The sequence below is a fragment of the Rhinoraja longicauda genome, chromosome 31 (genome assembly GCF_053455715.1).
Source record: "Rhinoraja longicauda isolate Sanriku21f chromosome 31, sRhiLon1.1, whole genome shotgun sequence".
NCBI classification, from domain to species: domain Eukaryota; kingdom Metazoa; phylum Chordata; class Chondrichthyes; order Rajiformes; family Arhynchobatidae; genus Rhinoraja; species Rhinoraja longicauda.
Window position 1 is genome coordinate 9,085,126 of NC_135983.1, and position 24,984 is coordinate 9,110,109.

The window sequence follows — 24,984 nt, forward strand, 5'->3', positions numbered from 1 at the left end:
TGTCCAAGTATTCTAAAGTAGAGTGACGAGCCAATGGGATCGCGTTCAGTGTCAATCTGTTCGGCGGCAGGTGAATTACGTGGGCCCGGGACATTACTGAGGCAGGAATTGATTTGCATCATCACAAATTCTCAAAGCACTACACAGTGCAATATCCGAATCTGTTCAAAATGTTGAAATTGTAAATGCATTGAAAAATTATTTCCATTGGTTAAGTTGAGTTTGTCGTAGCAGGAACCATAAATAGTGTTTAAAAAAAATTGTTGGTCTCTGGGATGCATTAATATGTGTCAGAAAATTAGCATTAAATTATCATGATGCATTGAAAGATATAGAAAATAATCAAGAAAGTGAGATTATAAATGGATGTGACATAGAGGAGATACTGTCAAAGACGAAAGAAATGTAGCTTCCCTTTGACCTCTACACGGTCACGCTTTATTACCCTCCTTCACTCCAGCCAAAAATTGTTCCAGCCTTTATAGTTTCTCCTTATAACAAACCCGTCAGTCTCAGCAACATTCATGTGAATCTTTACTCCACCTTCGAGTCTGATCGCAGCCCTCTTATAGTTTGGCGACTAGAAAGGCACACAATATTCCAGGTGTGGTCTCGCCCACATCCTAAACATGGGTAAAAATTAAACTGCTATAGGAACTCAGTGGGTAAGGAGCATCTATGGAGGGAAAAGGGCAGACAACATTTCTATTCGGGACAATTCTTCAGACTAATGGGGTATAGGGGAGATATTTGGCAGAAAAAGGTTGGGGAAGGAGTAGAGGCAAGGCAATTGATAGATGGATCTGGGTGAGGAGAGATTGATTAACAGATGACCCAGATTGAGGAGAGAAGGGTGAAGATGGACACAAAGGCTGGATGTTACAAATGGAGAAGATAAAAGGATGTAGATAGTGGAATCTGATAAGGAATAAAAGTGGGGAGTGAAATGTGGAAGCAGAGGAAGCAATGATAGGCAGAAAACAATTAGCATGGGGGAAGAGAAATGGGGGGCATGGTATAGGGAAGGAAGGAGATGAGTGGATTGAGGAGGGGAATGTAACTGGGTGACATGTGCAGGAAGAATGGAAAGAGAGGTGTGCCCCTTGGGGAACTGGGTAGATGAGAAGTGGGTGGGTAGATGTTACCTGAAACTGAAGAATTTAATGTTCATGCCATTGGGTTGTAGGTCACCCTATAATAATAGTATTCCAAACTATGGAATATGACGAGGTGTTCTTCCAGTTTGCACGTGGCCTCATTCTGGCAGTGGAGGACAGACAGGTCAGTGGGGGTTGTGAAGGGGAATTAAAATGGCTAGCAAATGGAAGCTACTGCTGGCCAGGACAGGCAGAGTGCATGCATTTGCAAAGTAGTTGCCTGGTCTATTCTTGGTATCACCAATGTAGAGGAGGCCACATCGAGAGCAACAATTGCAATAGACAAGGTTGGCTGCGGTGCATGTAAACTTCGGTCTTACCTGCAAGAGCTTCTTGGGTCCCTGAATGTAGGTGAGAGTGATGAGTTCCTCCAGAAGTTTGTGTTGCATCTGCAGTGTGTAGTGTCTCCTATACAGATGATATGATATAAGAAGTTTCAAGTGTGGGCCAAAAGCACAGACACACTGCGAAACGGTTCACTAAGTTAGATTTTGTAGGTGCGTAATTAATAGAAATGGAAATAGATAAAACTATTGGGAGAATGGGTTAGAGCTTGAGATCAAAAGATGAAACGAAAACACCTTTGAATCTGGACAAACAAGTGATTGGGAATGGGTAGGAGAATTATTGAGTGAGGTGCAGTCAGATAAAAGTAGAGGTGCTGTTATTTGTTGTGCAGTTTGAAGTTCAGTTTCTGATTTAAACATCACACCTTAGTTGCAAACAATAGTTTTGTGAGAATGGGTAAGCAGGGTATGGAACATCAGAAGCTAGATGCAGAGTTTGTGGTGTGAATAGGAAGATATCATTATGTTTATCTTGAATTAGACAGCATTTGGATTAGACAACTCCCATAATTTGAAGTCAGATGACCAAGAGGAGTGAGGGGATAAAGGTGACAACTAGCAGAAACTAAAGATGAAGAACAAAGATGATTATTAGCCAAGATTTAAATATAAAACTATTTGTTGTTGGTGGCAATAATTTGATGGAAGAGTGGTTGGACATGGCAGTACAATGACCTGGGGAAGATCTCCCACGAATTATGGCAATTATCTCCCACGCACCTATTGGCAGCCAAGGAAATAGAGTGCAGTGAGTTTCCCAATAGGTACAGTAAAGGATGCAGCAGATGTATAGGAGCACCGTTATCAAATTTAGGAATGAATTTGGATGCTTCAAAGGGATAATTTGAATAAAAGATAGAACCTTAAAAAGGGCAGTATATTGCAAAAATTTCCTCAACAGAGACCACATTGCATTTGATATTTTTTATGTCTGGAAGGTGCAATGGGCAGATAAGACAATTCAGGCTGTGACATTTCCCAGTTAAGTGTTTCACTTGGAGAATAGTAAGTGGATGTGTAGCAAAGATCAGCCAGTTTCCTGAAGATGTACTTTTTCCACAAAACAAAATATGTTAAATCTTACACCTTTGCATATTTTAAATTAAACTTTGATGAAATGTATTGTATAAAAATGGCAATTTTTTTTCCAAGAGTAAAACCCTTTTAGAAAAAAAAATTCTGGAGTTTTGAATTTTTCTTTCTATACCAATTCTTCTAGTAATGGAAAGCAAAGCAATAGATGTTAACCAGCCTATGAATGCTCTGATGAGACTGAATCAGATTAAACCTGGCCTACAGTACAAACTCCTTTCACAGTCTGGTCCAGTGCATGCACCTGTCTTCACGATGTCTGTGGATGTTGATGGTAAAACTTATGAAGCCTCGGGACCATCTAAAAAAACTGCCAAACTTAATGTGGCAGTTAAGGTAAGACCCATATTAACATGACATGATGTTTTCTGTTGGTAGAACACCTTTTGGGAAAAGTCATTTATGGGATATGCACTTACTGTATGCTTAGAGCAATTAGTCTGGAAGCTCCATCAAAAATACAATTGAATTTGATTTGACCTGTTTTGAATGAAATGGTGTTTGTAAACAAATATCCAGAATCCTTGCATCCAACTAACACACACAATGAGAGGCATTTTGTCCGACATGTTCAATTTATTTGTGTTGTACAGCAGCAAATCCACCTAAATTCATGTCAGCCTATTTCTGAACTTAAAATTCTTACATTGAACAAACGTTTCCTGTTGACTAGATCTTACTTTGTGTTCACAACTCTTTGAGGCGTGATGTCAGTTAGAAACCATGAACAGCAAATCGATATACACTGATAAAACATTATGATTGCCTGCCTATATGCCATTGGTGCTCCATGTGCTGCCAAAACAGCGCCGACCCGCCAAGGCATGGACTCTACAAGACCCCTGAAGGTGTCCTGTGGTATCTGGCACCAAAACATTAGCAGCAGATCCTTCAAGTCCTGTAAGTTGCGAGGTGAAGCCGCCGTGGATCGGACTTGTCGATCCAGCACATCCCACAGATGCTCAATCGGATTGAGATCTGGAGAATTTGGAGGCCAGGGCAACACCGTGCACACTTCATCATGTTCCACAAACCACGGTGGCAGGGCGCATTATCCTCCTGAAAGAGGCCACTGCCATCAGGGAATACCATTGCCATGAAGGGGTGTACCTAGTCTGCAACGATGTTTAGGTAGGTGACACGTGTCAAATTGACATCCGCATTGGCCAGACCCAGGGTTTCCCAGCAGAACATTGCCCAGAGCATCACACTCCCTCCACCGGCTTGTCGTCTTCCCACAGTGCATCCTGGTGCCATCACTTCCCCAGGTAAACCGCGCACACGTACACGGCCATCCACGTAATCTAAAAGAAAATGGGACCTATTGGACCAGGCAACCTTCTTCCACTGCTCCAAGGTCCAGTTCCGACGCTCGAATGCCCAATGTAGGCGCTTTCGACGGTAGACAGGGCTCCTCATGGGAACTCTGCGGCTACGCAGCCCCATACGCAGTAGGGTGCGATGAACTGTGTATTGTGACACATTCCTCCTATGACCACCGTTAACATTTTCTGTGACTCGTGCCACAGTAGATCTTCTGTCGGTTCGGACCAGACGGGATAGCCTTCGTTGCCCTTGCGCATCGATGAGCCTTAAGGCGCCCAACACCCTGTCAAGCCTTGCCGTTTCAGAGATGCTCTGACCCAGTCGTCTGGCCATAGCAATTTGGCCCTTGTCAAAGTCGCTCAGATCTTTACTCCTGCCCATTTCTTCCACATCCAACACATCAACTTCCATAATTGTTCGTAAGAAACAAGAGCTGTTTTCATAATTAGATACCAAAACATTTTTCCTCATTGTCAACCGGTAATGTTAGACTTTTACCAAAGTCCCCTTTGAGCATAGCTGTGATTAAGAACGCTGTAAGGGTCCAATTGGATACAAATTGTGGTTCTGCAAGGCTGACACAATATTCACAATTTATAATTGTCAGATTTTGCTTTTCAACATAAATAAATGAAACCAAATATCAAAATTGGCAGCTACATTCGTGCAAACTAAAGAATTTATGGAGTAATGCAATGTTTGTTGATTTTGAATGGTAACGTAGAGCCTTTTTTACATTCTTCCAATTCTCGGCAAATGTTGACCTAGGTTCCTTTCAAGTTCAAGTTTAGTTTATTTGTCACATGCACATACACAATGTGCAATGAAATGAAAGTGGCAATGCCTGCGGATTGTGCACAAAAAAGAATTACAGTTACAGCATATAAATAAAGTTAATACAGAGAAGACAAAATTTAGTCCCTGGAGTTATAAAAGTTAACAGTCCTGATGGCCTGTGGGAAGAAACTCCGTCTCATCCTCCCCGTTTTCACAGCGTGACAGCGGAGGCGCTTGCCTGACCGTAGCATCTGGAACAGTCCGTTGCTGGGGTGACAGGGGTCCCTCATAATCTTGCTTGCTCTGGATCTGCACCTCCTGATGTATAGGTCCTGCTGGGGGGCGAGTGTAGTTCCCATGGTGCGTTCTGCCGAGCGCACTACTCTCTGCAGGGCCATCCTGTCCTGGGCAGAGCTGTTCCCAAACCAGACTGTAATGTTGCCGGACAGGATGCTCTCTACAGCCCCAGAGTAGAAGCAATGAAGGATCCTCAGAGACACTCTGAATTTCCTCAGCTGTCTAAGGTGGTAAAGGCGCTGCTTTGCCTTATCCACCAGTGCGGCAATGTGTGTTGCCCATGTCAGATCCTCTTTGATGTGGACTCCCAAGTATTTAAAACTGCTCACCCTATCCACAGTAGACCCATTTATCTCCAGTGGCGTGTACGTCCTTGGATGTTGAGCCCTTCTAAAGTCCACAATCAGCTCCTTAGTTTTTGTGACATTCAAGAGGAGGCTATTGTCCTGACACCAGAGTGCCAAATCAGCCACCTCCTCCCGGTAGGTCTTTTCATCGTTGTCGGAGATCCGGCCCACCACCACAGTGTCATTAGCAAACTTGATGATGGAGTTTGAGCTGAACCTGGCCACACAGTCATGTGTGTACAGGGGGTACAGTAGTGGGTTAAGGACGCAACCCTGGGGGGATCCTATGTTCAGGGTGAGGGAGCTAGATGTGTGTTCTCCCATCCTGACCACTTGGTGCCTGGCGGTGATAAAGTCCAGGACCCAGGCACACAGGGCTGATTTATCTGTAGATGCTGTAATACTTGAGTGATTTAAAATAAAGAAAATAAATAAGCAGCCTCATCCCATGTCACTAATTGTCTTGAAATGAACCCATGAACTTTTGTGAAAGGTGGAAACAGTCTGTTAAAATGCTCTGGGGAAACAAGTAAAAATTGGAGCCAACAAATGTTCCTGATAGCCTCTTTTTATATTCTAATCATTAATGAACAATTCAATCTGTTGGAAGATCTGTTGTTTTGCTTTCAAGATTTCATTTAAAGTATCTCAACTGACTTGTTTATAGCAAACCACTATGGGCACAAGTGTGTTGGCCGTAAGCACAACATATTTATTAAATAGTTGAATCTAGTACCAAGAAGAAACACTGAACCAAGATGATAGTTGCAGTTTGTTCTTCAACATCAGAGCTCAACCTGAAAGTTACAGTGGCAGAGTTTCGTTTCACCCTACAGTGCCCTATTAAGTTCAAATTCTCTTTCTTCTGGTTATGCTTTCTCTCCCTTAATACATGTTATCTTTGATTTTGCGTGCGAACTCCAAGGTTCCTGAGCTATCTTATCATCCTTGAGAAACATACTTTGTTTTATTCATAATGCGCTCTGTTTCTTTTTACACAGACTGAACTCCTTATCAGCCTTGTTTGCTTTTTGCATACCGAGTGACTCCTGGAATGGAACCCTCCTACTTATTGTCTCAAGTTCTTCATAAATGTCACATAATACTTCAGTGTCATGAGCCTTCAAATTTTTGAACCCCCTCCTTTGTTCTTCATAATTTTTAATTTCTGTTCTGTCCTTAACTAACTTGTTTCAAGTGGAATACTTTGTATGCTACTTTGCAGTAAATTTAATGTACTTATTATTTCATGCCAGGCTAACTGTCTGCTTCCAACATTACAATTTAAATTTGAGCCCTGGCATTCACGGTCCACAAGTTATTAAACTTATTTGTTCTTCAGTTAGCAAAATTTCTGACTTAGTTGCCATTCAGGCTTTGTTCCTCAATCTTATGTCATGTTAATATATATTGTATTTGCTCATGATCTTTACAACGCTGTTCCATAACAGCAATGAGATCGAAACACTCGGGCACATCGAAAACATTATGAAATGGTCTCAAGTGTGTGTAAACTATTTAACTATTTGTGTGATCAAACTCATCCATAAATTAAATATATTGTATAAAGTTGTTTTGTATTTATTAATGTGCAACTATAGATCCAAGATGGATTTATCCATTGTCTGTTTTGTTGATCTTTAATATAGATTGTAAATTCTCTGCATCAATTCAGCAAGAAATGATTTACAATGTGATTGTTTAGGGGTATTGTGTTCAGAATTTGTTTTAATTGAGTTGCAAATTCTAAGATGACTACAAATCTTCTCCCATTGCGTGCTCCAAGCAATGATGTGTCCCATTTTCAAGCTCTTCTTTCTGGACTAGGCACATCAGTTGTTATTTTAATGTGAGCGGTATTATTAATTTTGGATGTGGATTATTTGATTTTTAGTGATCTAAATGAACCATGCAAAGAGAACGTTTACGTTGCAGGAGAATAACTGCAGTGGTATTAATGTTGCATTATCTGGCGCTTCAGTGCCCAACCAAAAATAGTCTAGATCGTTGCTGAACCCACCTGGTTCATTCCTGCCTTGGCTGACCAGCAATGATTCCACTGCCACTATGTGGCCAGTTAAGGATGGCCAGTTGATTTTGTCTTGATATTGTCTAATAAGTTCAAGAACAAACAAATAGTAGGTTAGGGCATGAGCATAAAATGCAATGAGTGTTCTGGTTATTTAAAGATCATTAAAGTCTTTTTTCACTGAGGTGAAAAGACACATAAAACTTAAGGAATCACATTTTAATGGTTTTGGCTGTTGTAGGTGTTACAATCTATGGGCTGTCCAACCGGTATGGATTTGAAGATGGGTTTAGAAACTCAGGAAGTGGAAGAAAAGTCCTCAGGTGATGATAAAAATGAAACTGTTTCCACAAACTCAAGCAATGACACCGTTGGCTGCGTTCCTGCTACCAGCACCAACACTCTAGAGGTACCAGTCTTTAAGCATTAATTTATTCATATATTTATGAAATCAGTTTATCATTTCCCTTTTGTAAGGTGTGGGTTTAAAAAAAGTATATGTATAATTGTTATAACTTTTTAAAGATAGTGCGTAAAGATATAATAAAAGTTTTAAAGTAAATTCAATGTTCTTTATAAGAAGATAACTGCAGATGCTGGTACAAATCAAAGGTATTTATTCACAAAATGCTGGAGTAACTCAGCAGGTCAGGCAGCATCTCGGGAGAGAAGGAATGGGTGACGTTTCGGGTCGAGACCCTTCTTCAGACTGATGTCAGGGGGGCGGGACAAAGGAAGGATATAGGTGGAGACAGGAAGGTAGAGGGAGATCTGGGAAGGAGGAGGAGACGGGAGGGACAGAGGAACTATCTAAAGTTGGAGAAGTCGATGTTCATACCACTGGGCTGCAAACTGCCCAGGTGAAATATGAGGTGCTGTTCCTCCAATTTCCGGTGGGCCTCACTATGGCACTGGAGGAGGCCCATGACAGAAAGGTCAGACTGGGAATGGGAGGGGGAGTTGAAGTGCTCGGCCACCGGGAGATCAGTTTGGTTAGTGCGGACCGAGCGCAGGTGTTCAGCGAAGTGATCGCCGAGCCTGCGCTTGGTTTCGCCAATGTAAATAAGTTGACATCTAGAGCAGCATATGCAATAGATGAGGTTGGAGGAGGTGCAGGTGAACCTTTGTCTCACCTGGAAAGACTGTTTGGGTCCTTGGATGGAGTTGAGTGGGGAGGTAAAGGGACAGGTGTTGCATCTCGTGCGGTTGCAGGGGAAAGTGCCCGGGGTTGGGGTGGTTTGGCTAGGACGAGTGGTCCAGGGAGTTACGGAGGGAACGGTCTCTGCGGAACGCAGAGAGGGGAGGGGATGGGAAGATATTGGCCAGTGGTGGGATCCCGTTGTAGGTGACGGAAATGTTGGTGGATGATTCGTTGGATCCGCTGGCTGGTGGGGTGGAAAGTGAGAACGAGGGGGATTCTGTCCTTGTTGCGAGTGGGGGGAGGGGGAGCAAGAGCGGAGCTGCGGGATGTAGAAGAGACCCTAGTGAGAGCCTCATCTATAATGGAGGAGGGGAAGCCCCGTTTCAATGTTCTTTATCTTTGTCCTAAACTTTGATCAGTTGAGCTTAATTCAGTTTCTTAATACTTGGGCTATTCTTGAAGATGGTCAGTTTGTTCTTCCATAATTATGCAGGCAAATAATTAGGCAGGAATAGGAACTGACATTTTATAGATATGTGATTTAAGAATTGTTAATGTAGCCATTTCCTGGAAGGCTTTGAAGCATAGCCAATAAATCACCTTTGGCCGTAAACTCGGCACCTTTCAAGTTCCAGTGGTATTTCAAATTGAATTAGTGGATGCAAAATAAGATTAAAATGAGCAATTACCATAACCTGTTCTAAATGACTAGACAGTCGGTCGGACTCCCTGATGAGACACAATTGCTCCAGTAAATTTTAACGCAGCAAAAACATTCAAAAGCAAATTTGGATTAACTCAGCAGAATTTGGTGGCTGTGGATTTGGCATGGAAAGTCCCAAGATAAGTTTCAATCAGATCATGACAGGATAAGAATAATGATGGAATAAATTGAACCGCCGTTATTCATTCATCCCCATAAATTGATATTGCCATCAGAAAGTTTAAGATTGGTTTAACTTTGATGCGTGTCATGATCCTGGTTCACTGTACAGGAGGTCTACCTACAATTTAAAAAAATTGACCAAGATGGGAAGAATTTGAGGGTTTTTAAAAAATATGTAAGTTAAACTCTTTTTTTTCAGACTGTCTGAGCTGTTTGCATTATAATGTATAATTCCCACAGCAACAAACCGGGTGCAAAAAATTCTATTTTGTAGGCTTTGTCCATTAGATTTACCCATATTTATTTGTTAATAGACCATTTGTAAACATGAATCTGAATCTAGATTCAGTTCCTGGTAATGAAATAAAAAGACGCTGGGGTAAAGCTGAATGTGAGAAATTTAAAAAAATAGGTAAGGTGGGGATTGCCTTTGGCTATAATGTTTCATAGATTGTTACAACATATGGATAATCTGTGTCCTAATGCATTTGGCCATCAATGCCCCTGATCATGAGAGTGTTTGATCTAAAAATTTTAAAAAAACCAAAAAAATATTTCCAACCAACTTTTACCCAGAGAAACCCATGTGGTTTATGTTGCAGAGGTGGGGTACAGAGAATGGGAAATGACTAAGATGGGGTGTAGATTAAAATTGTAAAGGTAACAATTACTTTAATTGCTGATAGGGAAGAAAGCGCAGATTTTTAATAAAGAAACAAATAAAAAGCTATGGCCACATCACAGAAGGCGAGAAATAGGGTGGTTATCTGAAATTGTTTGTTGAATATTATTTCCCGGGTGCTGCAATGTACCCACATGCAAGGCGAGGTGCTATTCCTCAAGCTTGTACTGCTCCAATAGTGTCCAATATAAGAGGCTGAAGATAGAGATCAGGGTAGGAGCGGAGAGGAGAACTCAAAGTCACAGACAACCATGACTTTTAAGAACAAAAAGTTCTGCCTGCAATGTTTTCTCACTTTTTCAGTTCTGAGACAAGATTAGTGATCTGAAATATTGAAGCTATTTCTTGGCTCATGGTTCTTGATCTGTTGAAATATTCTAGCGTTTTCTGCTTTTGTTTCAGGTTTCCAGCATCTGCATTTTGTTGCTCAATTTTTTTTTAAATCAGGAAATTTGACTAGTAGACATCTCTAATTGTACAGCTCACCCATTATTGTAAATGCACATTTTAATAAGTGTTGGTGAGACTATATCTAGAATAACTAATACAGTATTGAACTCCATATTTAAGGAAGGATATACTTGTGAGAAGGTGCTGATTTGGGGTAAAGCAGATTACAGGACTATTAGGCAGGAGCTGGAGTATGTTATTTGGGAGTAGTTGTTATTGGGTAAGTCCACATTTGACATTTTGTTTAAACACCAGCTGATCAGAGTTTAGGATAGGCATGTTCCAGTAAGGTGGAGGGATAAGGAGGACAAGGTATAGGGACCTTGGATGACTAAAGAGGTTGTAAGTTTGATCCGAAAAAAAGGAAGCACATGTAAGGATTAGAAAGATTAAATCAGACAGGGCCTTTGAAGAATATAAAGCAAGTAGGAAAGAACTCAAGCAGGCAATTGGAAAGGCCAGAAGGGGCCACAAAATGACATTGGCAAGAGGGATTAAGGAAAGTCCCAAGGCTTTTTGTACACACATTAAAAAGAGGGTCACCAGGGAGCAGGTAGGACTGCTCAAGAATAAAAGAGGCAATTTAAGCTTGGAGTCAGAGGATATGGGTGAGGTATCAAATGAGCACTTTGCCTCTGTATTCACCAAGGAGACAGACATGAAGGGCAGTGAGATCAGTGTAGGGAGTACTAATATGCTCGCACAGTTTGAGATCAAGAAGGAGGTGGTATTGGGGCTCTTGCTGAGCAGTTGGGTGGGTAAGTCTCCAAGCCTGATGGGATCTATCCCAGATTATTAAGAGAGGCAAGACAAGAGATTGCAGGAGCATTGACAAAGACTTTTGTATTTTCTCAGGCCTCCAGGCAAGGACCCAGAGGACTGGAGGGCAACTAATGTTGTTCTTTTGTTTTAAAAGGGAAGTAGAGATAATCAGAAAATTATAAGACAGTGGCCCTCACGCAGTTGTAGTGAAACTATTTGAAAGGATTTTTCGGGATAGGATTTCCTTGCATTTGGAAGTGAGTGGGCTCATTTTTAGTGAGGCGTTTGATGAAGTCCCTCATGGTAGGCTGATCCAGAAGCTTAAGCTCCACAGCGACCTGGTCGTATGGATTCAGAAATGGCTTATTCTTAGAAGGGTTATAGTGGAAGGGTATTACTCAGGCTGGAGGTCTGTGAGCAAGAGTTTTGCAAGGATCTGTGTTGATACTTCTGTTGTCCCGCAGCTTACTTCAAGGCTGCCCTACAGGGCCCTAGTGAGACCGCACCTGGAGTACTGTGTGCAGTTTTGGTCTCCAAATTTGAGGAAGGATATTCTTGCTATTGAGGGCGTGCAGCGTAGGTTTACTAGGTTAATTCCCGGAATGGCGGGACTGTCATATGTTGAAAGACTGGAGCGACTAGGCTTGTATACACTGGAATTCAGAAAAATGAGAGGGGATCTTATCGAAACGTATAAGATTATTAAGGGGTTGGACACGTTAGAGGCAGGAAACATGTTCCCAATGTTGGGGGAGTCCAGAACCAGGGGCCACAGTTTAAGAATAAGAGGTAGGCCATTTAGAACGGAGATGAGGACAAACTTTTTCAGTCAGAGTGTTGTGAATCTGTGGAATTCTCTGCCTCAGAAGGCAGTGGAGGCCAATTCTCTGAATGCATTCAAGAGAGAGCTAGATAGAGCTCTTAAGGATAGCGGAGTCAGGGGATATTGGGAGAAGGCAGGAACGGGGTACTGATTGAGAATGATCAGCCATGATCACATTGAATGGCGGTGCTGGCTCGAAGGGCCGAATGGCCTCCTCCTGCACCTATTGTCTATTGCCTATTGTCTATTGTTGTATCAACACAAGCACTCTTGATATTTCTGTAAACATGCATCGTGTGTGCTGTTGAGTCTGGATAACACTCCTGAAAAGATATAAAACATGACCTAATATAGTCACCAAACTAATGTACAAGTTGAGATATTAAAGATTGGCGATGTGTGTCACCATCTCAAATCTTGGCCTTGTAAATTTGGAACAAGTAGCTCCATTCAACTAGTATTACTGGATATTGTAATTTATGTTGGCAGCCTAGACGGACAAGTGGAATTATTCTATGCAAGTCATGGGATCATTACTGATTTATTTGAAAGACACTCTGGTTTAAATCAAACCTAATGAATACGTATTTTGTTTATGTATTTTAATTTGTTTTTAGATGCGAACGCAGGGCCCAATCCTCACAGCCAGCGGGAAAAACCCTGTTATGGAATTGAATGAAAAGAGGAGGGGTTTGAAATACGAATTGATATCTGAAACTGGCGGCAGTCATGACAAACGGTTTGTCATGGAGGTACATCAAAATTCATTTCATTCAATTGAAAATGGTATAATTTCTGAGCCATATAGTCAGATATGACATTCTATTTTTGAAGTTTTTCAGCAACAGCTGTGTTTTATTTATATCTCGCTGTTACAGCAATTATTTTTCACTCTCTTCATTCATCCTCTACACTTCTTACATTCACCTCAGCTGCAATTAAGAAGGCTTCATCATCCCCTCAGCTGGCAGCAATACCATTTGTGTCATTTTATGTCATGCTTTCCATCCAATGATTGCATTCCTTTTATTCTTTCTGGCCTTCCCACTTATCCGCAACTTAAATTTGTTTGATTTCTAACTTTTCTACCTCCAAAAGTAAGCATGCAGGTACAGCAGGCAGTGAAGAAAGATAATGGCATGTTGGCCTTTGTTGCAAGAGGATTTGAGTTTAGGAGCAAGGAGGTCCTGCTGCAGTTGTACAGGGCCCTGCTGAGACTGCACCTGGAGTATTGTGTGCAGTTTTGAGGAAGGACATTCTTGCTATTGAGAGAGTGCAGCATAGGTTCACCAGGTTAATTCCCGGGATGGTGGAACTGACATATGATGAAAGAATGGATTGACTGGGCTTATATTCACTGGAATTTAAATGAGAGGGGATCTTATAGATAGAAACATATAAAATTCTTAAGGACAGGCAGGATGCAGGAAAAATGTTCCTGATGTTGGGGGAGTCCAGAACCTGGGGTCACAGTGTAAGAATAAAAGGTAGGCAATTTAGGACTGAGACGAGGAAAAACTTTCACCCAGAGAGTTGTGAATCTGTGGAATTCTCTGCCACATAAGGCAGTGGAGGCCAATTCACTGGATGTTTTCAAGAGAGAGTTAGATGTAGCTTTTAGGGCTAACGGAATCAAGGGATATGGGGAGAAAGCAGGAACGGGGTACTGATTTTGGATGATCAGCCATGATCATATTGAATGGTGGTGCTGGCTCGAAGGGCCGAATGGCCTACTCCACGTATTTTCTATGTTTCTATGATAGTTCTTCAACTTACACCGTTGACTGAGTTTCTCGCTCCACAGACCCTGCTTGAAAGTTTACATTTTCATAGAATCCAATTCAATCACTTTCACCTACCTTATACTAAGACCTACCTTAATAACTGCTCTTTTGAAGCAAATTTATCAAGTTGGCTTTAAGTTTAGTTTAGAGATGCAGCGCAGAAACAAGCCCTTCGGCCACCGAGTCCGCGCCAGCAGCGAACCCCGTACACTAGCACTATCTTACACACTAGGGATAATTTACAGCCAAAGCCAACTAACCTACAAACCTGTATGTCTTTGGAATGGGGAGGAAACCAAAGCACCCGGGGAAAACCCACACGGTCATGGGTAGAACGTACACAGCACCCCTAGTCAGGATCGAACCCAGGTCTCTGGGGCTGTCCTACTTACCTTGCAAGTCAAAATGTGCTTTTTGGGGTAACTAAGGCTCCTTGCTGGAAAGCAAGAACTAAAATAATTCAATTTGCTCTTTTAGGAAGTCATAATACCCTTGGAAGAAAAGTAATTTCTCTAGGTTTTGCATTTACGATCTTCTCCTGTTTTTAATCACCTCTGTTTCATGCCTAAATGTCATTCTTAACTTTAACTTCCTTTTCAGTGATTACGCAGGTATAATATTTATTAGAAAACATTTAAGAATAAATATTGATTCATTGTCTTAAGTACATTATAAATCTTTGGCAGTCATTGTAGCCCAGCCCAAAGTCAATAATATTCATGTATTTACTTTTTTAAAAAATAGAAATGTGAACCGATGGTAATGCACATCATTGAAAGTTACCAAATAGATTGTACAGATTTACAAATTGCCAATTTTTTTTGTAGGTGGAAGTAGATAGTCAGAAATTCAAGGGAGCAGGTCCTAATAAGAAAGTCGCAAAGGCCAGTGCTGCTTTAGCTGCCCTTGAAAAACTATTTTCTGGTCCAAGTGCTGCTAACATCAAGAAAAAGAGGACTGGTCCTCCGGTAAGATGGGTACCATTTTCTTTCTGGCTCTGCTCTACATAACAATATAACTTTTGTTTATTTTTATCATGAACATTGTACACTGTAAGTCATCGCATAGAAACAGGCCCTTCGGCCCAACTCATCCATGCCGACCAAGATGCCCCATCTAAGATAGTCCCGTTTGGCCAATGTCCTTCTAAACCTTCCCTATCCAAGAGTCTTTTAAATGCTGTTATAGTACCTGCCTCAACCACCTCCTCTGGCAGCTCATTCCATTTACTCGCTGCCCACTGAGTGAAAGAAAAATCTGTCTTGTCAACAACAATGTGTATATTTCTACTTCCAAATGTAGTGTATAGTCACTCGTATCTGTCAGGTTTTTTTTCTGGTATTTTATAAATTTCTACATTTCTTACACTGCAGAAATGCATCATCCCATCCAGATGTAATTTCTCATTACAAGACTGACTGACAATTAAAATGCTTGACTTAAATTAAGATTGTTATAAAAATGATCTCATTAAAGTTGTTTTACTCATAAATGTTATTGCTTTTCACCTTGCACAGACTAAGGGTCCAATAGCCGCTCCAGCTGTTGCAGTCCAATCACTCAGAGGCAGAGGCAGAGGAGCCTTGAACAGAGGAGCATTTGCTGGTGCAGCAGTAACGGCTGCTCCAGGATATCTTACACCAGGTATGATGCATTGCTTGGCAGGAACAGTTAAATGTTAATGGTGGTAACACTGTTCACTTTATACAAGCCTGGATATATCCGGTCACCTCACAATGTTATTAGAAGGACACGGGATTTAAATTGCCATGATTTACATTCAGCTCAGCTGTGAAAATTAAATCACAGGTGCACATCATGAAGGATGTGACGTTATCTGTTCGTGTTAATTTTACTTATTAGTGAGAAAATAAAAATGCGGCAAATCCTATTTTAAAATGCGGCGAATCATATTTTAAAACCACTCCTGAAAAGTATAAAATATTAACTCATTGGATGCTTGTCTGAAGAGATAAAACTCGTGACCTAGAAATGATAAAAAATAGATTGTGAATATTAGCAGAAATATATGTAATGCCAAATAATGCTAATTGTGTCTCTTAGCACAGCTTCTGACCAGGTCAATGGCACAGTTTTGCAGACCCTCTTACATTTGCATTCACCGCAGGTTGCAGAAATGAATTCTCACTTTCTCCATGCTTATCCTAGGTCTAGGCAGGATGGCTCCCTTTAACAAAAAATTATCTTAGCCTAGCTGTATTTCATCATCCAGGGACTTGGATGAGTACGTATTAAGTCTTTAACTGAGCCAAATCACGCTGAGAGCTATACTGCAGTTCTGGAGAGAAGCACCAGCTTACTGCAGTACATGTATCGTCACATTCCAGACATCTGAGTCTGTGCACTGCAGCATGGAATTATGAAAAGCATTGAAGGTCACATGACAGTGCTTCTGTTCTCCCACTCTGCAACTGGACACGGCATTGAGTCCGCTTTGTTGCACGGTACTGAGCTGAGGAGTTTGGATACAGTGCATTCAATTTGAAATGTCAAAGACTAGAAGGCATAGATTTAAGGTGAGAGGGACAACGTTCAAAGGAGATATACAGGGAGTGGTGGGTGCATGGAAGGCACTGTCATGGGTGGTGGTGGAGAAAGATACAATAGTGATATTTAAGAAGCTTTTGTATAGGCACAAGGATATGCAGGAAATGGACAATATGGATTATGTGCAGGCAGAGTAGATCAATTTAACTTGGCATCATATTCATCATAGACAATGTGGGCCAGAAGACCTGTTCCTGTGCTGTCCTGCACAATGTTCCTATGTGGCCTCCACAAATCCAGTAGAATTAGCACTGTCCAGCTAATTAGATATATTTCAACTGCTTATAAATACTTTTTATTATTAGCCTAGCTGTATTTCCTAATTAACATTTAGGAGCAATTGAAAATTCCTTCGAAGCAACAAGCTCTCAGGAGCCTGTCAGAGCTGGGCAGGCCATTGTTTGTGCACCTATGTGCTTGCCCTGCTCCACCTCATGAAACTCCCACCACCACACATAGAGCAGGGCATGGAGGACCACAGCCACTGGATTGATGACCGTCCAGCCAAATATTTTTTAATTAATTCTTCTACTTATGTTTAACACCGCGTCAAAATGCCGTGAATACTTCAACCACCTTCACTGCAAAAACATTTCCCATCTATCTACAAAAGAAAAATAGATTAATTGAAAAAGTTATGAAACGTAGGGGGACCCATAATTGATTATGTTGTAAGTTTAATATTAACATCATTCCCTTTGGTAAATCAAAGCTTATTACAGTCACAGCAACCAGGAGTATATCGAGACAACTTGTATTTATAAAATATCTGCACAATGTAGACTTCAGTATCAGCACATTCTGTATCAGGTATGCCATATCTACTTGTATACATTTTGATATGTTTTCCTGAAGTTTCAAGGTGTAAAATAATTCCATGACAAATCAGTTAAATGTTTTATTTTACCAGTGATGGTATTGTGTTGCTGCATAGGAGCAAGAGAAAATTGTTGTCAAGCTGTTTTTAGCTTTCAGTACAAAGTAGCATGTGCTGATTTGTGCATTGATTCTTGCACAAGGATTTAGTAACTTTTGCTATGCCATTAAGGGAGATACTTGAAGTTGGGTATTTTTCGTCAGTGGGGGAAAATAAAACAAAATTGCCTTTTAAAATATCCTTAACATTCAACTGGAATAATTCAGTGCAGGGTAGTAGAGCAACAAGTTTTATAAAATAAGAAGATGCGACAGCATACTTGGAGAGAAAATGAATATTGTTTTAAGTTTATGACCGTCTAATTACAACCGAAATGTCCAGGCCTGAAATCGATAACGTCCAGGTTCAGGAGCAGCTTCTTCCTTACAACCATCAGGCTATTAAACACTACAGCCTCCAAATAGGCTCAAACTATATTGACTTGGGGGCATTACGTTTGACTTTGCACTATTATTGATTATTTATTTGTCTCTTTGGGTTTTTTTAATATATATGCTGAACCTTTGTTGTTGTTCATTATGGGTTTTAATTATGGGTCTGTTGTGCTGCTGCAAGTAAGAATTTCACCGTTCTGTTTCAGGGCACATGACAATAAAACACTCTTGATTTTTGACTTGAAAAATAGCTTAATACTTGTTTTTGACTTTTGATGTAACTCAGTGCATGCAATACCAATAAACCTAAACTAATTGTGGATGATAGAAACCTACACCAGGAGGTGTCACAAAACAAGACCTCCAGCCTCTTTTAGCTACAGTATAAATGTGATTAGCCCCATTGAATGTTTGGTCAATGATAGCTCCGCAAGATGTTGAAGAAAGGAGGCTCATAAATGGCAATGCTGTTGAATGTCAAGGGTAGGCGGTTGGACTCAATGCATTTGGGACACGTTTTGCTTTGTTATTATTTGCAGCTTATCGAACCATACCTGAAAATGTTGTCTCAGTCTCATTACATGTTAGTATGGACTTGTTCTTTTGCAGAGCAGTCGTAAGTTGAATTGAACATGATGCAGATGTCAGTGAACAATCCTTCTGACCTCATGATGATCATCATAATCATAATCAAACCATAATACTTTATTCGCCAAGTATGTTTTGCAACATACGAGGAATTTGATTTGCCATACAGTCATACCAATAAAAAGCAACAAAACACACAAAATACATTTTAACATAAACATCCACCACAGTGACTCCTCCACATTCCTCACTGTGATGGAAGGTGAAAAAAAGTTAAAACTCTTCCCTTCTTTATTCTCCCACGGTCGGAGGCCTCGAGCCTTCCGTTGGCGGGATGATCTTGGCTCCCGTGGCCGGCGGTTGGGCCCTCCGCATCAGGGCGATCAAGCTCCTGTAATCGGGGGGGATCTCAGCTCCCCTGTGCCAGGCGATCTGACCCGGGGCTGGGTGAACCTTCTGCGACATTGGAGCTTCCCGACATCAGTCTCTACCCGAGACTGCATACTCCTCGATGTTGAAATCCGCAGGCCGTAGTTGGTTCTTCGATCCCAGGCAAGGGATCGCAGGCTCCGATGGTAAGTCCACGGGCCAGAGGTGGAGCTCAATCAGTCTCGAGCCAGGCCGCCAGCTCCATGATGTTAGGCCGCAGAGCGACCGGAGATACGATCCGGAAAACAGTTGCATCTCCGGCAAGGTAAGAGATTGAAAAACGGTCCCCCCCCACATAAAACAAACAAACCAGAGAACATTAACACATACTTTTAGAACACACTAAAAATAACAAAAAAGACGAACATGACGACAGACTGTTGGCGAGGCTGCCATCACTGACGGAAGCGTACTGATAGGAAGTAATTGAAGTAGCTGAAGATGTTCAGACCCAGAACATTACACTCAGTAACTACTGTAGTGATATCCTGATGATTAAAGTCCAACAATCACTTTTTGTCACCCTTTCTGAGAGGCATTGCTGCACATTGGAATGCTTTCTACGTCATGACCATTGAATTTAGTTTTACTTGATCAAGTATGGCCTTGATGTCAAAGGCAACCAGTTTTAATTTGGCAATTCAGTTCTTTGTCCATGTTATTGTTGTGTAATTGCCACCTTGTAGCATTGTCAACGTGTTCCACCACATTGCTGATGATTGAGAATATTCTGATTAGTTAGTAATTAGCTGGAATAAAACATGCTTGAAATATTTATCAGGTCAGGCAGCATATGTAGAAAGGAAAACTAGACTGCTAGCTGACCTGTTGAGTGCTCCCAACATTTTCTACTTGTGTTTCAAATTTCCAGGAGATATCTGGACAGTTCTGCATTGTGGAACATTCGGTGTTCTCAGCCATTATTTTGTACTGAGCAAGGTGAATTGAAACAGCTGAAGACTAGCTCCAATGATGGTGGTGATCTCAGGAAAAATCCAAGATAAATACAGCCCTTTAGCACTACTTTCAGAAGATAATTGTGAATGCTTTTGTGGTGTCACACTGGCTTTATACCGTGAGATATTAAATAGCAAAGCAAGGAGATAAAACGATGCATTTTAATAGCACAGACTTGGTACACAATTGATGTCGCAGAGGTGCTGCTGATAGAGCTGCTGTCTTACAGCATCAGAAATCCGTTTTCATCCATGTTTTGGGTGTTGTGTGTTTATAGTCTGTATGTTCTCCTTGTGACCACGTTGGTTTACCCAGGTGCTATGGTTTCCTCCCACATCCCAAAGATGTGCGCAAGTTAATTGGCCACTGTAAATTGACCCGAGTGGAAAGTTGAGTGGTAGAATCTTGGAAAGTTGGTGAGAATGTGGGGAGAATATAGACAATGGAATTAATGAAGGATAATTGGAACAGGTGAATGCTAGTCAGTGCAGACACGGTGGGCCCAAAGGCATTTTTCTGTGCTGTATCTCTACGACCTCAAAACATCTAGTAGGCAACAAAGGTCCAAGATAAAAACATTGATTTAAGTTAAGAGTTTGGAGGTTTAGAGGGGTCTGGGGAATTTTGTTCACACAGTATAGGGATTGCATTGCCTGAAAGATTAGTCAAATAATCTTAGGACATTTAAGAAACCTCTAGGCACATACAACAATACAGTAAAGAAATAAGACTGTTGGCACATGATGATTTTGCAGACCATGATGCCAATTTAAGCTGCACATCTCTGAACTGAAGTCTAGGCCTAGCTCTACAGATGTTATGTAGTTAAATGTGTTTGGTGTAGATAGGTATAACTGGCAGCATGGACGGTGGTCCGAAGGGCAAGGTTTCTTTATTGTACAACTCGTATGACTCTTTATTGCTACGTGTTCTTGCAATCAAATTATAGAAGTGGTAAAGTGAAAGAAAATGTTGATCTTTTGTCTTTAGGTTATGGTGCACCATATGGATACAGTGCTGCTGCCCCGGCATATGGTATGTATGCCATTATATTAGATTGTGACTTTTAATATAATTTGCTCAGTGCCTTAATCTAGAACATGTATATCTCTGCATTGCATAGAGATATAGATGCTTATGTGAACACTGAGTACTGAGTCCTTTGAGTACTGAATGCCCTTTCCCGATTCCATGATTTCTGTGGGTATTCAAAGCGTACATAGTAGAAGCACTCCAAATTTCCAAACTTTTCTCTTTTGTATTTTTGTACGGCAAGGTTGTAATGTTCAGTGCACAGAGCTTGACTGCAGAGCAGAATATGAACTCAATTATAAATTTTGTTCAAAAACATATCCCTATGTACTCTGGGTTCAGTGTTAAATTGAATTAAAACACAAAGTTGTTTTATCTTAAAATAATGGCAAGTTAATTTTGATTTGCGTGATTATAAAAAAAAAAAGTCAAGTTGTCATTTTGATACAGTATAAAACATGACAAGAAATCAGCATAACCTCTTAGTTCTTCTCATGGTTGGAGCCTCACATGCTAAAACTTTGCCCAAATGTAAAGGGAGTGATTGTAAATTTGCTTGTCCCCTTCATGTCCAATTATATATTTTATTAAATGTAATCACAGGGCTTACAGCCATTAGATGCTCTATTCAAAGCACACTGCACTGCCAGAAAGATTGACAAGTAGGCTGTGACAAATAATTCACTGCTGCAATTACTCTTTTTAATGTAGTCTTAACCAGATATAACTAATTTAAAAGTTGCTATTAAAAAATGATCCCAAATAATGAGTAACAGGACAAACCATTGAGTCTTAAATTTGATGTTTTTGAATGATATTCCAAATTCACAGCTGTCCAAATAGAAATTATCGAGGGAAGATGGAGGATGATTTTAAAAACATGGGAGTCTTGAGTTAAAGTTATGCATCTTCAAAATGCAGTGTGGGTTGCGGGAAGTTAGCTTAAAAAATATAACCGTGGGTTTAATTGTAACAGGCCAGGTGGAATGTCAATACAATACAATCCCTGACAGTTTGTCTACTGACAACCGATAAACTTGGTGAAGTGGGTGACTGTGAAAATGTCTCATCCTGTAAATTTAGTCAAAATGAATGTGTCCCTGCCTCAGTTTTGTTGCATTATTCCTAATTTTCTTTGCAAGCTTTCAATATGTACTTGCCTATTGTTGGTTTTAACTGAATTGAGGCTAAAATGAGGGAAGAACCTAAATCTGACTCTATAAAAACATTCAAAGCAAAAACATTCAGTGTTAGTTTATTCTCATCCAGTAAACAAAATTTTAGAGCTTTTGTTTCAATTGTATTTGGATGGTTATGATTTTTTTTTTAAAGCAGCCATAATTTGAATTTAATAATTATTTTCAAAGTACTCTTTCAGGGATAATGAATTTAATGACCCCCCATAATATTTTAATGTGAGAGCCAAATGGTTAATACAGATAAGAATATGTATTAACCTAAAGTATTAGCAGTCTGTGATTGTCCATACACCGATTTTGTATGATAACACATGTTTAATTTATTTCTAAATGATAGCACAATACTGGCGGATTTCCATAACTTTCTAAAATGAGCTTGTTTTAACCACGGAAACTGGCACCATGCTGTTGCTTTGAATGGGTCTTATGTGCAAATGGTGACAAGCAAGTGCAAGATTTATTTGGAACCGTGGTTGGACTGCACATGTGAGCAGTTTGAGTATCATTTCAGTTCCAAATATAAATCTGCGAAGTTTGCTATTACCGTCACAGTTGACGTGTCTAAAATAACCGACCTGATATGTTTATAAAATTATTCGTGAACACTAATTTAGTGTGTAACGAAGTTCAACTGGGCTGGAATTGGTATTTTCTACAAAAAAAATATTTATTGTCATCATTTCTCACATAAAGACCTTGTGTTTCTGCAGTGTCTGCAAAAGAATACTTGACACGGCTGTTTTCCTTGGCTGTAGGCCCAAAATGTCTTAATGCCTTTGTCAGCTGTTGCATGTGGGAAATTGCATTTCAGTCACCTGGTGCTGTTAAAACACCTACTGTTGCTGCTTTGTGATTTCTAATGAAGATTAAAATTGAGAATAAGAAATCTGTTTGGATTATATAGAATTCTGTGAGGCCACAAGAACTTAGTATTCAACCAAACATTAATTAACAACCCATAGATCTTTCCAGATCTGCTATTCAATGAACTGCTATTTTTTTCTGTAGATGGCATAAAATGTGAGTCAGTCTTACAGAAATATAGATAGCAGAGTGTCGTGAAGTCTTTCCAGGGTAGGAATTGATGCAAAGCTGTGGTAGCATCTGTGGTGAGGGTTTGCTGCCTAGATCATCCAAGCACATTCTAGATGGTGCAAGATTTATAACTTCCTGGTGACAGATTGATCAAAACATTGGGTGTAACAATTAACATCTGAGTTTATCTCAAATTATGCATATTGAAATAATTTACTTCAATTCGATCTGCACCAGTTACCTGCACCAACCAAAATTGATCAAATTTGACATCATAATCCATTAATATAGAGACGGTATTTTCAAGCATGGGTACTTATACATAAACAAAATTTAGTCTTGGGTATTGAGGCAGGGTGGTTTTGGAATCGGTGGGTAGTGTTGAGACACTTTTTGCCAGTAGTAAATTTATATACCTGAATTAAATAGGTGCCTCAATTTTATTGCCCATGCAGATTGGAGCAACACCGATTATTCTTTTTGAATATTTAAATTGATGTTTATTCCTATAAAGAAGGCGCTCTTTCTTCTTTATTGTACTCACTTCTATCCCTAACACATTTATTCTGTAAATAAAATGAAGTTGGTGTTTTCCACATAAAGTTTAATTTTAAATTGTAGCAAAGTTGTTTCCAGTCCCAATTTTTTTTTTAGAATATGTGATCAATGTGGATAAAATGGAAGTTTTCCACACAGTTGATTTGCACAATGATTAAGATTATTGCAGACGATACATGTAAAGAAAAATGAATACATTTAAATTGACTGGCCAATCTGCAAAGATCTATGGTAACAGAGCCTTATATTCTTGTCAATATAATGGACCATTAAACTTATTTGGGGTCCTTTCGTTTCTTCTCTCTATAGGTTTGCCAGGCAAGAGAATGCTTCTGTTCCCTGTTATGAAAATTCCAACATATCCTGTTCCCCTTTACTCCTTTTTCAGCTAATTACTGTATTAGAAGCGTAATAATAGCAAAAACAAAAAGTGAGCATTAGGAGAAAAAATTGCTTTTTTTTAAATTAAATTTCTTTTGAAAATGTTGTATGAAGCAAATTATTTGTAAAATAATTTTCCTATCTTTTTGATTTTAACAAAAAGGCTTAGTTCATTAAAACTTGAAGATGTACTGTGAAATGTTACCTCATTCTCAAAATATAACTTAATCCAGCCTTCTGTGGTAGAAAGTAATAAAATTTCAAAAAAAACCTCACCAACATTTTAATTGAATTATCATAGCTTCTTAAGAATTTTATGGAAGCTTATTTGTGAAGGATGTATAGATTATAGATCTTTGATCACAAATAAACACTTTCTGTTTCAGAACCAGCCAGCGTATTGCCTGTTTTATAAATCTCTTTTATGTAGTAAAGCCTTAACCCAGTATTGTGCATATGCTCTGTACTGGCCATCATTTGTGTAATAAATGTTACATTCCTCACTCAAATTCCGTCATTTATCCATTTAAAATTTAAATTTGGTTATTGCAAAATGCTAAGCCAAATTAATGACCGTGTTTTATACAAATGATGGAAGCTGCAAACAAGTTAATATACCTACAGCTTTCTTAAGATATTGGTATGAAGCATGTGTGCTAAAATTGGCTTAAGGCTGTGTTGCCTCCATAATCTCATATATTTGGTTCTTGTGGCCTTTTTTCATAAGTTACCTGAGATGCACCTTAACTCTGCACCAGTTGCTCCTAGGTAGACAGGTTTTTAATTAATGAGCCGTAATACAAAATAAAACATTCAAAAAATCTTTGCTATGGATCTTTTTCTCACTGCACAAAATGAAGAATCTGAAGCAGCAACAAGGTCCCCATGGATACTCGCTACTTAATTGTCCCAATTCTTGTTGAGTGCTGCTATTTTTTTTAAACAGTGACACGTTTCACCCATGGTCCATCATTCTTCCATCATTGTCAAACCTAACAGAAGTTTGATGCTTGTGTTTATATAAGT

The 24,984-nt window shown here is 39.9% G+C and overlaps 1 protein-coding gene across 5 annotated transcripts in view; it reads left to right on the top strand.

Moving 5' to 3' along the window:
- strbp (spermatid perinuclear RNA binding protein) overlaps positions 1 to 24,984 on the top strand; it is a 145,222-nt gene that overhangs the window by 103,912 nt on the left and 16,326 nt on the right. For 4 of the 5 annotated variants that reach the window (XM_078426304.1, XM_078426308.1, XM_078426305.1 and 1 more), the window contains 6 exons: positions 2,724 to 2,932; positions 7,614 to 7,781; positions 12,734 to 12,868; positions 14,728 to 14,868; positions 15,418 to 15,544; positions 20,744 to 20,788. In XM_078426304.1, the coding sequence (XP_078282430.1) occupies positions 2,724 to 2,932; positions 7,614 to 7,781; positions 12,734 to 12,868; positions 14,728 to 14,868; positions 15,418 to 15,544; positions 20,744 to 20,788 (825 nt within the window). Of the gene's footprint in view, positions 1 to 2,723; positions 2,933 to 7,613; positions 7,782 to 12,733; positions 12,869 to 14,727; positions 14,869 to 15,417; positions 15,545 to 20,743; positions 20,789 to 23,886; positions 24,494 to 24,984 lie in introns of those variants that run through there. The other variant, XM_078426307.1, reaches the window with a different exon arrangement.